The sequence below is a fragment of the Schistocerca americana genome, chromosome 5 (genome assembly GCF_021461395.2).
Source record: "Schistocerca americana isolate TAMUIC-IGC-003095 chromosome 5, iqSchAmer2.1, whole genome shotgun sequence".
NCBI lineage: Eukaryota > Metazoa > Arthropoda > Insecta > Orthoptera > Acrididae > Schistocerca > Schistocerca americana.
In genome coordinates this window covers 177,997,692-178,011,920 of record NC_060123.1, presented here as the reverse complement: position 1 = coordinate 178,011,920, position 14,229 = coordinate 177,997,692, and the positions used below count along the sequence as shown (strand labels likewise).

The 14,229-nt window shown below is 35.9% G+C and overlaps 1 protein-coding gene across 1 annotated transcript in view; it reads right to left on the bottom strand.

Annotated features, from left to right (window-relative positions):
* The window catches only part of LOC124615289 (very long-chain-fatty-acid--CoA ligase bubblegum), a 192,541-nt gene that overhangs the window by 40,606 nt on the left and 137,706 nt on the right, over positions 1-14,229 (bottom strand). Inside the window, exons 5-7 of the mRNA XM_047143066.1 lie at positions 10,668-10,802; positions 5,689-5,884; positions 3,096-3,197 (exon numbers count right to left, since the gene is read on the bottom strand). Of these exons, the coding sequence (XP_046999022.1) occupies positions 3,096-3,197; positions 5,689-5,884; positions 10,668-10,802 (433 nt within the window). The remainder of the gene's footprint in view (positions 1-3,095; positions 3,198-5,688; positions 5,885-10,667; positions 10,803-14,229) is intronic.

The window sequence follows — 14,229 nt, the reverse complement described above, 5'->3', positions numbered from 1 at the left end:
ACTCCCGCGATTGGAATGACTCCTTACCCTCTCCCTTAAAACCCACATCCTTTCGTCTTTCCCTCTCCTTCCCTCTTTCCTGACGTCTGCTTGTGTCTGTGTATGTGCGGATGGATATGGGCGTGTGTGCGAGTGTAGATAGCCTTCTCAATATCAGAACCCTTTAGAAATCCAAACTGTGATTTGACAGTATGTTATTTGTGATAAAATGGTTATAAAGCCAATCGTACATTACCTTTTCTAAAATTTTTGAGAATGCTGGCAAAAGTGAAATTAGACGGAAATTTGATGCTGTTTCCTTACCTCCCTTCTTAAACAGTGACTTAACTTCAGCATATTTCAACCATTCAGGAAATATTCCACTCTCTCTGTTCTCAGCTTACACTCTTTTGAATAGTGCACAGAAATAAAAATCCTTTGCATTTCTTACCACACACAAAAAGGGAAATACATTGATAAGTATTCAGATTTAATGACAATTTCACATTGGTGCCATTTGTGCCAAAGGTGTAATTTTGCTGTCATCAGTGCATACACTCAATAAAATTGGTAAAGAAACAGGTACTTTGAAGAAGCCAGAGATTATTATGTTCTGTAACTCAACAAAGAAAGCAGTAAATGTGGTTGATGAAATGTGTTCATAATATAATGTTGAAAAGCAAACAACATGCTGGTCATTGCACACGTTTTACGCCGTTTTGAACATTGCTGGTAAAAATGCATTTGTAGCTTACAAAGCAAACAGAGGACTGGATATTTCAAGAAAGCAATTTCTCAAACAACTGTGTTTGGAACCACACAGTGCACAAAGAGCTAGCCAGAAGCATTTCCCGAGGAACATCCACCAGCTGGCAGCACATCTATCTGGGATTACCATTGAGAAGGAAATAACAAGTGACAATTACTTTTTATGAGATCATACTGTGCACTAAATTGTATAATACTATGTGTGACAATCCTAAATTCATAACATGTAAGGATGTGAACTTTTAGAAATCCAAGAAAATGGTTTTAACAGTTCAAGTATGTTTTATACACTGAATAATTTGACTTTCAGAGGAATATGACCTCATTCTTAAATAAATGTATGGTAAATTTAAATACTAATAAACAATATAACAAGTATATTTGACACTGATGTTGAAAATTTTTGTCTTGCTTGTTCTGGAATGTAAATGAAACATTAGGACTGTCGGACCCATCCCATCTCTTTTTGTTACTTTATGTATTTATTTTTGCCCATTCATCTAAGGTTAAAGAAACCAGAAATAGGAAACAATCAAGTGCTGCTAATTATAGTGTTTGGCATTTTACCTTAGCTACACCTGTTTAATGAAATATTTGTCTGTAGAGTAGCCTTGAATGGGTTGATTGAGTAACTAATGAGGAGTTACTGAATCACATTGGGGAAAATTGAAATTTATGGCACAACTAGACTAAAAGAAGGGATTTGTTGGTAAGACATATCCAGAGGCATCAATAAATCATCAATTTAATAAGGGAGGGAAGTGTGGGAGGTAAAAATTATAGAGGGAGACCAAGGGATGAATACAGTAAGCAGGTTGAAATGGATGTGGGTTGCACTAGTTATACAGAGATGAAGAGGCTTGCATATGATAGACCAGCATAGAGAACTTCATCTAACCAGGTTTCAAACTGAAGAGCCCAATGACAATAACATGAATTAATAATTAACTCAACTTTATCAGCTGTTTCTATTTGTTAATGTTTAACTTCACTTCCTTTGATGATTAGATTAACAACACCAACAGCAGTGAATCGTCATACAAATTCATATCAAAATTAACTGACAAATGTAGGTTTTGATAGAAGATCTATTTGTATCATGCAGATGTTTGATATCAGCTTCACATTGTGTGAGTAAGGTGGAAAGGTGGAAGTATAGACAGACATGTGGCACCTGCATACCTGAGGGACTGTTACTGTCATGTGTTTTGTCAAGAAAAGTTAACAGCTTTCTTCCTAGAGACCAACCACTGCCACTATCAATTTACATTTGTGGTTGTAATGTCACGTGGTGATTGATATTGGAAGACTTTTGCTCCAAATACTTGGTGATATCAGCCCCTGCCCATAAAGGATTGTCATTTTAAGAGATGAAGGCTCACTTCACTTGGAGGGTAGCGATTTGCTTTGTTATCACTGCTATCTGCACTTACATGGTAACAGTGGCCTTTTACAGAAACAGCAGCTATACCTGTAAAAGGATTCACTTCTATAATATATTCTGCTGTCTTTGCTATGGTTTAAAATAATTTTCTGTAAATTATGCAGTCAGATGTTTTTCAGGATGTGACTGGTTATTGCATTATCTACAAGTACTTAAACAGCTGCAGCTACACACAACTACTTAAAAAAACATAGAACACTGAAAATACTCATACACATACATTAACTGTTTGATGCAGTGATATTTTTAGAATAGGGAGACTCAAAATAACACACAGAGCATTAACTTTAAATTACTTCAATAGCCTATAACATCTGTTAAACTGGTATATTGTATTTGTACCTGCATATGTTATTTGTAAGCATAATGAAAGTAGTAACAAAGTCACTATTTCAAAAGAAAAATGTTGCTATTTTCCTCCCATTTGTGGTAAATAGCTGACTTTTTAATATGGTTTGCTTGATATTTATATCAGAGTTCTGTCAAAAAAGTAACGGTTTCCTACATGCATGAAGAATAATGGCACATTTTTTAATATTTAATTGAGGCCCATGAGGGAACAGAAGTATTTTTTTGTTGTATAATGTTTCAGTGTAGTTTAAACTTCCTTCAAACTATATGGATTTTGCTGTAATTTGAATTATTTGATAAGCAGTGTTTGCTGTTCACAAATAATTAGAGGCCCAGTCTCCCTTGTTACATAGCACCAGAGTGCCAATTGCCTTAATTAGTTGCCTCTTTATTAAGAACATTCTGTTGCTTGTGTTTTTGCTATCTAATATACAATTTGTTCACGGGTGTACTGGATTTTTTAAAATCTGAGGGTTGCATAACAGACAGTATGTATTTGGTCAGTAATTCTTTCAAGAATAAGAGACAAGTGATGAATTATAATTACACTTACCGTGTATATCAAGGTACAGCATTCATTAACAGCCAAAGTTGATAAAATTTTATCTAACTCAACATCATCTTCTGCATTGCCTAGTGTAATAACATCATCCCACTGGAAAGAAATATAACATTTGCTTATAAACATAAATGAGAGATGAACTGGTTAAGTGTCACAGTTATGATTATAAAAATGAGCCTGTTGTAGCATTTTATTTTGTTAGAATATAATGGATGTATGGGGATAGTGAGAATTGAGAGCACAGCTTGGTATAGATATGGTATGTTGTTTTTATTGTGTTGCTGTATGTTGTACAGTGGAATTCAAGTGTTAACTTGATATTTATTTCTGCTACTTTTTAAAGCAGCCAGGTTGTGTGTTTTTTGTTGAAGAGAATTAACTGCAATAGCATGCTGCCATTAAATTCTGCATTGCGAGTTGTTCTCACCAATGAAAGGACATCCAAAGTTGATGGAGGTTTATACAGAGAGCCTGCTCTCTCATTTTCATGTCATTCTTCTCCTGAGTATGGTTCACATCTGATAACTTCAACCACAGATGAAAATAATGAGAGGTATTAGATAATTAGTGACTACAGGCTTATGAACTAGCTAACACACGTAGCCCTTTCCATAAGAAAGGGTATGGTTCATATTACATGTATAATTAATTACAAGAAAATTTCTTTTCGAGATGCTGTCAAAACATTATGGTGAAAACAAATTTCTCAGTAGTGTTGTGCCAGTTTGAAAAGGATTCAATAGATTTTGTGCATTGACTTGTTATTGTGGATCGATTGTGAGTCCATTACTTCAGGAGAGAAATGAAACAACACCACAGAAACCAAAGCAGTAGCTGGAATGAAGTTGATTCAGAGTGCTGGAAAGAGTGTGGCATGTTCTCAAAAACAAAATTTTCACTCTGCACCGGAGTGTGCACTGATATGAAACTTCCTGGCAGATTAAAATGTGAACCAGACTGAGACTCAAACTCAGGACCTTTGACCTTTGCAGGCAAGTTCTCTACCATCTGAGCTACCCAAGAGTGCATTATGAACCATCCTCACAGCTTTACTGCTGCCAGTACCTCATCTCCTACCTTTCAAACCTCACAAAAGTTCTCCTGCAAAACTTACAGGACTAGCACTTCTGGAAGAAAGGATATTGTGGAAACATGGCTTACCCATAGCCTGGGGGATGTTTCCAGAATGAAATTTCCACTCTGCAGTGGAGCTGCACACTGATATTAAACTTTGTGGCAGATTAAAACTGCGTGCCAGACTGAAACTCACTTTGAACCTCTGCCTATTGTGGGCAAGTGTTCTACCAGCTGAGCTACCCAAGCATGACTCACAACCTATTCTCACAGCTTTACTTCTGCCATTACCTCATCTCCTACCTTCTAAATTTTACAAAAGTTCTCCTGCAAAGCTAGCTGGTCGTAAGTCATGTATGGGTAGCTCATTTGATTCCCGAGTTCAAGTCTCGGTCTGACACACAATTTTAACCTGCCAGGAAGTTTGATTATGCCATGTGTTTTCTGGGATGCATGAGGAATTCTTCTTATTGATTACCTTCTAAAGTTAAAATGGTAACTGCTGTGTAGGTGTACTGCACAAGTCATCGAGAACCACAGAAAGAGAAGATCTGTGAGAAGAGGCCACTGTTCCAAATGACAAAAAATCAGCTTTCATCAGGACAGTATATTTGCACTCAAAGGTGCTTTGGCTTGGGGAAAACTGGAGAATTTTAAGTACAAATTATTGAAAGAACAGTTGCAATCACCAGGATGGCACCCTCCGGCTTACATCTGTATCTACATGTAAAGATATTTGTGGATGCAAATTTATTTGTCACACACACCAAGACTGTTTGTTGATCTATATTGGAACTACTGTATGTTGAAAACAACTATGCCATAAAATCAAGAATGTTATATCATTCATTCATTCTGTTAGACAAAAGTACCACAACAGCCCAAATATAAGCTGCACTTTTTCACCATTATTTTGCCAAAATTACGGTGTGATTTATTTGGATGATCCTACAAATCCCATATATTTTCCCACCATAGAAATGTCAACTGTCCGTTGCACTAGTTTGTCAGTTTGAAATGAAGCAACAATATCACAGGTACCTGATGTTGTCATATACATGTATCTGAAAGTACTATTTCAACAGACTTACAGAAAGACATCATAAAGCCATCAGCTGGCCTTATGTGTGAGTGAATTTTCTCTTCATGGTGTGTTGTGCCGTGTGTGCAATGCCCTGGAAGGTAATGAGGACCCTTTAGAATGAGAGTAATAAAAATTCTGACTCTGACAAGCAATTGCCAGTAAAGAAATTAACAGTGACATCAGTGAGGACAGTGATTAGAAGGTTGGTATTTCTGTGCAATTTACCTACAATACAGCATAAAATTGTGATTAATAGTGATTGTATCACAGTTTTCATAAATGAGTAATGAATTTGACATAAAATTTTCCTCACTGGTTTTCTCTCATTTTCCCCCAATCAGAATTAAGGTTGTAGCTTATATTGAGGACAATGTGGTTGTTTTGTTGTATAATAGTTGTTTACTTTGTTGTATTACATAAACTTACACTCAGCACTCCCTCCTCCTCTGGCTTTCCTTCATACTGCACAATTGCTTTCAGGTGTGGTATTTGGGACCGTATCTGCAGCACTTTGTCAAGTTGTTTCTTGTCCTGTACTACAAATATATTTGCCCGGCTGTTGATGGCACAGTGCAGGCAAGCTTCTGGTGAGTTGGTTGTGTAAATTCCAGCAGCAATTCCCCTGTAACAACAAACACAAATAGTTTTATTTTAGATACTTAAGTTCTTGTTAATCAGACATAAAAAGCATTCCAGTTACTAGAGGCAATACAAGTAGATCAAACTCATTTGAAGAAATGAGTAGAAATAAATGCACATCTGTTTATGGAGCGATAAGACCAATATCTGGTTTAATGCAGTTTTATTAGGACTTAATACCATAACTTCAAAGCACTTCCAAGATCCACTTCAACGAAAATATCCTTACTAAGGGTCTGTAGTATGAGAACTGTAACTAACCTATGTGAGAGAAGATTTTTCAAGTTATTTTTAGTTTTAGTGGTATACGAACATGAAGTGTCATGCAGTCTCTCTTCTGTTGGTGAGTTCAATAAGGCAATTTGTAATAGTGCATTATATGCTGCAAAATGTATAATCATGATTGTGAAACTCAAGTTGTTAACCTTGAGTGCTACTTGCTATCCAACCAGAACTACAAAAGAACTGTAGCAGCAAGAAGTTTCAATATACATAATACATAAACTTTCAATATCCTATCATCAGGAGAAAGGTGGGAAAAAGTCTTACAATTAGATGAGCCAACCAAAAGTTCAAGAAATTCTCTAGCATCTTCAGTGATTACTTTGATATTGCATTCCCTTTCAAAACACAAGTAATATGAGGCACAATTTCGAAATCAAATAGGTGGATAACAACAGGTACCAAAATCTCAAGTCAAGAAAAAGAGACTTACTCAGATAAAGGAAAAATAGTAACATACCCCAACTTCTGAACAGTTACATTCAGAAATATATTCCAATCTGCAAATAAGTGATGTGTCAGGAAAGAAAGGGCCAATGATAAGTTCATAACAGAGTCAACAAATAAAAGCAAAGCAGTATGGATCAGCAAATAAAAGCCAAGCAGTATGGAAAGTAAGAAAGAAGGAAGCAAATAAAGTGTCCCCAAAAATAAAAAATATGACAATCATGAGAACAAGAGTCTAATTAATTCCCAACACATCACAAATCTTTTCAGCCATTGCTATGCAGATATCAAAAATAATTTAATAGTCAGTAGTAGAACAGATACTAGAAAGAAACAGAAAAAAGTGCAGTCATGTCCCTCTTCAGTCTATGTTTATGGAACAATTTCAGATGTAATCATCCATGTTGCATCAACTCTTAAGAAAATATTTTCAGGAATTTATGGTATTCTGATTGCATAATAAAGCAATGTAAGGTAAACATTTCACTACAACTTTCAGACATAGTCCAATCATCTTTTCTGACAGTCATATTTCCAGACTGTTCAAAAATTGATAATTTTGTCCTTGTTCGTAAGAAAATGCCTTGTTATCAGGCTTTAGTAAAATCATAGGAAAGGTAATGTATAATATGTTAATGAAATTTGTAGAGGAAAACAAAATGGTTACTGACACTCAGCATGAATTCAGGAAAAATAAATCAACAACTAGTGCCAACTATGATTTTATAAACAATGCCCTGAAAACAACGGGCAAAAAACAAATTGCCACTGGCATTTCTCTAGACTTAAGTAAAGCCTTCAACATACTGGACTGGAACGTACTGTTGGACAAGCTCTAAGCATATGGAAGTAAAGACACTGCACTAAAATACTTCTTTTTTTTTTGCAAATGACACAAGCATCCTTATTACAGGAAACACCTCAAGTCAGCTGCAAGCAACTGTAAATAAATCTACAGCACAGCTAAATCTATATCTACATCTACTCAGCAAACCACCATAAGGACATGGCAGAGGGTACGTTCCATTGTACCAGTTATTAGGGTTTCCTCCTGTTCCATTCACATATGGAGAGCAGGAAGAATGACTGTCTCATTGCCTCTGTGCATGCAGTAATTATTCTAGTATTATCCTCACAATACTTATGCAAGTGATATGTAGGTGGTTGTAGTGTATTCCTAGAATAATCATTTAAAGTTGCTTCTTGAAACTTTGTCAATAGACTTTCTCAGGATAGTTTACGTCTATCTTCAAGAGTCTTCTGGTTCAGTTCCTTCAGTATTTCTGTAACACTCTCCCACAGATTAAGCAAACCTGTGACCGTTTGTGCTGCCCTTCCCTTGGTGCCTAGAGCTTTGTTCAATTTTAATGATTTCCGCTGTTTTTCAACACCACTGTGACATTAATACTTACTTCATTCATCTTTTCAGTAGTATGAGGATTAAATTGGGGCAATTCTCCCAGATGATCCTTCGTAAAGGAACATTTTAAAATGGAGTTGAGCATTTCAGCTTTTGCTTTTCTATTTTGCTTTGCCCAATTTCAGTTTCTGTCCCTTTCACCAGAGACTGGATGCTAATTTTGGTGCAGTAATCTCTGTTTCTTTAGAAGTTTCTTTACAGCAACTGCATACCATGGATGTTCCCCTCATTATGAACTGTTCTACTAGATACATATCTGTCCAGTGTAAGGTCAGCTATTATTTTAAAGTTGAGCCAGAGTTCCTCTGCATGTCCCTGTGCTGCGCTGAAAGTTTCGAGTTCCTCATTGAGATATGACACTACTGATCTTTTATCTTTACATATGACCAGAAATTCTTTGGGTTCTATGAAACATTATTTGACAACATTCTGCTACAGTAGTCAATGAAGGTATTACACAATGCTCTCTTGACAGCCAAACGCTTTTCATTCAGCATCTCTCTATCTGCTGCCCTATGCTTTGTTTTACACCTATGATGCAGTAATCTCTGTTTCTTTAGAAGTTTGTGTACAGTGACTGTATACCATGGATATTACCCTCATTATGAACTGTTCTACTGGATACATATCTGTCTAGCTATTATTTTAAACTTGACCCAGAGTTCCTTCTGCGATGTGCTACTGATCTTTTATCTAGTTTACTGAACATTGGCTCCTTGAAGTACACAGAAAGGTCATCTGGATTGTTAAGTTACACAAGTAGGTAGGCATCAATGGCAAGTTACATCCCTTGAGGCAATGCATCCCACTTGCCAACTGAGTACCAGTCAAGCAGATGAAGGTATTCTTGTGCTGGAGATATTAACATTGGATGAAATGGGGTCCTTGGTATGTCTGCCTACATGTATTAGTCAGGAGCTGTACTGCTATCTACTATCCATTCAAGTACATCCTTTGTTTTCTTTCAGCACACCATGGCTGATCTTTAGCTTCAGCAAGACAGTGCAACACCCATAAGACCAAAATAGTGTCAAAATGGTTTGAGGAGCACTCCATCAATGTGAGGGTGCAAGTGTACCCTGTTCCCATCCCACCACCAAAAGTTGCCTAACCTTATTCCAGTTGAGCATATTTGGAACACAGTCAAGCAATACGTGCACACCTTGGATCCCGCTCTGATCAATCTCCACAAGTTGTGGACATTGGTTGTGCATTCATTGATCAGGATAGCTCTCCAATACATTTAAGGTGTTGCTGAGTCCATGCTATATTACATCACTATGAAAGCAGGTGCTGCACATTACTAGTTGGATGTGGTGTCTAATTCAATTGCTCATGAGTGTTATAGTGCCCATGTAATTATCAGGGAATTAGTATGCTAAGTCTGCAGTAAAGTTCTTGTTTGTAATGATGCTGTTCACTCTCTTGTTATCAGATTAATATGATAATTGATAATACAATCATACCTGTATAATAAAAATTTGTGTGAGAAGTAACAACTATTTGCAACTGAGCAGTAGCCAGGATATTATGAGTAACATTAAAACTACATGTACTTCTTTGTGTGGTTATCGACTGCCCAACTATTTTAAAAACTATATTTATGACAGTTTGCAACTCACTTACTCTGCCCTTTCAACCTCTACTAACAACTACACACATAGTATATTGAAACAGTAACTAAGCTACAACAAAAGCATTTATTCTCTTTAAAATGTCTGTAAGAAATTAAGAACTACATGCTACTTAATGAGAATATTTCAGAGATGCTGCAACAAAGATTTTCTGTAAACTCTGTATTATGCCTATATATATTCACAACTGAAATATGAAGTTATTTTCTGGGGTAACTCTTCCCTTAGCCAAAAGTTCTTTAGGCTACAAAAAAGAATTATAAGAATAATGTGAGGTGTAAAATGGAACAAAACCTATAGACCACTCTCTAAAAAGCTATAAATCCTCCAACTTCCATGTATATATGTGTGTGTGTGTGAGACAATCTTGTTTGTGAAAAGATACACAATGTAAAATCCCACTCTCTTCCAGAAAATTGAAATTTTGACTCCAATAACGCCAGACATGAAGGAAACTTTCATTTAGACCTCACCAACACCACCCTGAATAAAAAAGGAACCCTGTATTATGGGGAAGTTATTTATAATAAACTTACCCCACAAATTAAAGCAATAAATGGCCTGGCTAATTTCAAATCAACTGCCAAGTCATATTTGACTTATCACTGCTTCTATAGCCTCCATGTGTTCTTTCAGGAAGTTCACTAATGATTTGTGTCTTTGCCTTAGTGATGTATCATATAAATGTTGCTAAAACTTTAATGTTTTACATGTAAATGTTGCTGTAATACAAATATTAATCTGCCAGCATAGTACATGCTCTTTCTGCTTTAAAATATCTTCTCCTTATTTTTGTACAATATTTTCTCTGCATATTGTAACTCAGTGATCATTTAATGTAGAAATAATGAAATTAATGCAAATTTAATATTATATTTTGTTATACATTCACTTGTCTACATCAGAATGTACTATTTGTGTACTATATTATTACCAGGACCAATAAAACTCTATTCTATTCTACTGTACTATACTGTACATACCCAGCATATATTGCAGCCAAATCAGCAATGAACCATTCTGGTGAATTGAATCCAAGAATACAAACAGAATGATGCCTTTCTAGACCAAGTTTGATGAATGCTTTGGCACAAGACCGTACATAAAATTCGTAGTCTCTGTAACAGAAAATAAAATCATTTGTAAAACAAACCTATTCATCTTCAAAATGACAAGCAAACTTTTAGCTGGAAGCTCACGCATCTTTTTCAGAGAGCTCTCCAATCACATGTGACACAGTACGGTTACTTTATTTTTACTGCTCTCAACTAAATCTACTGTATTTTGCTCAGTTCAAGATCAAAATTGCTTTTTGCTTTACTACTATACTAATTATTTAATGGCTCATTTTTTATTCCTCGTAATTTTGTGTAAAGGGCATCAGTAAATGTCAATCAGACATAATGCAAAAATTGAGAAGCTACAGTACTAAGAAATATTAAAAATATATCTTCTTAGCACTCCTACAAATTATCTAACTATTCAGATTAAAGAGGTGAGGATTCCTGTTACTGTGTGACACTAACAATGTTCATTGTAAGCCTGTCTTTGCTCTTACGGCAAAAAGGTAAATGTTGTTATACGATAAATATCAATGTGGTCATGTAGCTATTTAGCCAGCAATAAGAGATAAAAAGCAGACATTTAATGTCACTGAGGAAGCTGCAATATTTTTCTCCCAAAATAGTAGTTTTATTGCTGATTTTATTATGTTAAACTTGACTTAACAGACTCTGTTTATGGCAGTTGACCATAGTTCATTATTAATACACTACCTAATAGCTATTTTACTTTGTTTAGTGTATCTTCACTTGTTCTACATTCTTGAGCATATTTTGTGGTTCTGTTGGACAGAGTGAATAAATAAATTAATTAATCAATATTGGTATATGTTTTGTGTGTGTGCAAACAAATCTAACTTCAGTAGTACACAATTATGCTAGGGGAGTGTTTCAGAAGCCAACAACTGTGCAAGATTTCTTGCATGACATGGGACATCTTCACCATTAACTGGAATTTGTGTGATGGACAAGAATTAACTAATACTCAGGACACATACATGAAACCCACATGGAGATTTATATTGTGGCAAACCTGATAACAACGCAGTTTGTATGTGAAAAGAAAACAGGTAACATGTGGATGCCTGGTTTGTTGTAGAATGTCATTAATGAATGTTCAGCAGAAATGAAAGTATGTTTGGCTGTGCTATAACAAAGACATGGTTCATTAATATTGCCAGTAAATACCTGATATAATCCCAGAGCAGAGTGCACTCTGCCTCACTGTATTATTGTTTTTTCGCGTGTTAACTTGACTCCTCTCTGCACTGTATTGAATCTGCTCTGGCCTTGTGCTTGAATTGTGAATCAAACTTCAGAACAGTTTCTGCATTAAAGTAATTTACACTTTAGATGTGCACTTATTTGTGTGTGTAGTTGCTGTAATGCAGTTTTGTCTAGTGCAACAATTATGACTTAGTCCAGTAGCTTAATAATATGAACAGTTTACTTTTAAATCTGCCTGTCTGTCATTCAAAGTCATTTGAAAAGTCTTGCACTCTGCTCATGGGTGACCACTACAGTGGTATGATCAAGTTGAAATTCATGTCAGTTGTGAGCAAGACATTAGGTGTGATGGTCATATATGTGTTTGCTGGTTAGTGTGACTGTGTCACGTGTAATTTAGTTTTAAAATGGAAGGTGAAACTGAGTCAGGTCAGATTACACATAGTGACATAAAAATTGAATCCCTACATCGAAAGAACCCAACGGAAATTTACAACACATTGAGAGAGTGAATGGGAATACTGTAGCGGATTGTAGTGCATTATCATTGTGGTCTGCTTGTTTTTGTGAAGATCAGGTAAGGACTGAGGACAATCCAAGAAGTGTAAGGTCATCAACTGCTTCAGACTAGACCTCTCTGGTCACTGTTAATGACATTTCAAGAGAGAATTGGCAAAAAACGGTATTGAACTGAAGGAAAACATTTTATGAAAAGGATTATCACACCTGATGAAACCTGTATACGAGATTTTGAGCCAGAACTGAAGTTTCAGTCATCATAATGTGAAAGTTCCAACTCTCCATGCCCAAAAAAATTCTGCCACCAGCAACCAAAGGTGAAACTGATTATGATCTATTCATGTGACTTGAATGGAGTCATAGCTGTAAATAGAGCACCCTAGGGTAAGTCTGTAACAGGCACCTATCACAAGCTGTTTCTGCAAACTATTTTGTGCCAGAAAATTTGTCAAAGAAGGTCCGTCATGATTGCATCTCATGTTCTTGTTGTCCTTGATAATACAAGACCACATATTGCCCTATCAGTATGAGAAACACTCGACAAATATGAATGAGGAACAGTACCACGCTCCCTCCCCCTCTGCCACCACCACCACCATAGTCGTGATATGAGTGCAACCAGGCTTTGATTTGTTTCTCGAATTGAAGGAGCAACTCTATGGAGAAAGTTTTGATACAATATATAAAGCTTACAGTGAGGTGACCCAACCAATCAGACAGCTCTGCAATGAAGATGCCCTGTCCAGAATACAGAATTTTCCAAAACATTGGAAAGCTGTTATAAGCAAGAATGGAGATTATATTGAAGACCTGTAAAGTTGTTTTATAAAATAGATTATATTTTCTTCAGTTCTGTCTTTCAGTGTGCAGAACTTTTGAAATACCCTCATACAATGGGTTAATATCACTTCATCTTTACATTTTAATGAATAGGATTTTTTGCCAGTGGTTATTTCCCAGAATGTCTAAAACTGGCAGTTGTTATTCCCATACTAAAAAAGAGTGACAAACCATATACTTAAAATTGTTGTCTAATTTTCTGGTTTGTACCTTTTCCAAAATCATTTAATATTTCTGTTAAATAATAACATCTTCACCAAGTCTCAGTATCTTACAGTTCTGAAATGTCATGGTCAAAGCTGCTGAAAATGTTATTTCTTTTTCGCAAACCTCTTTTGCGTCAAACGTATCTTGAAGGTGCACTAGTTGATCCAGGTATGGCATTTGACTGTGTAAACTATGAAACATTATCAGATAAAGAGTGGTGTTATGGCACTAGAAAATTGCCAGTAACAGAAAGCAAGTTGTAAATTGCAGCAATGAAAAGTTTCAGTTGCTGAATGATATTCATACTGTTCCCTTTGGATCATTACATGGATCTTTGATGTGGATTCAGTTGCTGAGATTGAAGTCATGTGTGTGTGTGTGTGAGAGAGAGAGAGTTTCATTGTGTGTGTGTGTGTGTGTGTGTGTGTGTGTGTGTGTGTGTGTGTGTGTGTGTGTCATCTGTTGTTGGAGAAGGCCAAAGGCCTTACTGGCCAAAAGCATTATTTGTGTTACTCTTTTTGTTGTGCCTATCTGCTATTCAGCATCTCCAGTATATGTTGAGTAGCAACTTTCCTTTTCATAATATTATTATAATCCATCCTGGATTTTCCATTGTTTAATTACATGGATCTTTGCTACTTATGATTTTTAGAAATGACATGCCACTAGAAAATGCATAGTGCCTTCTGTT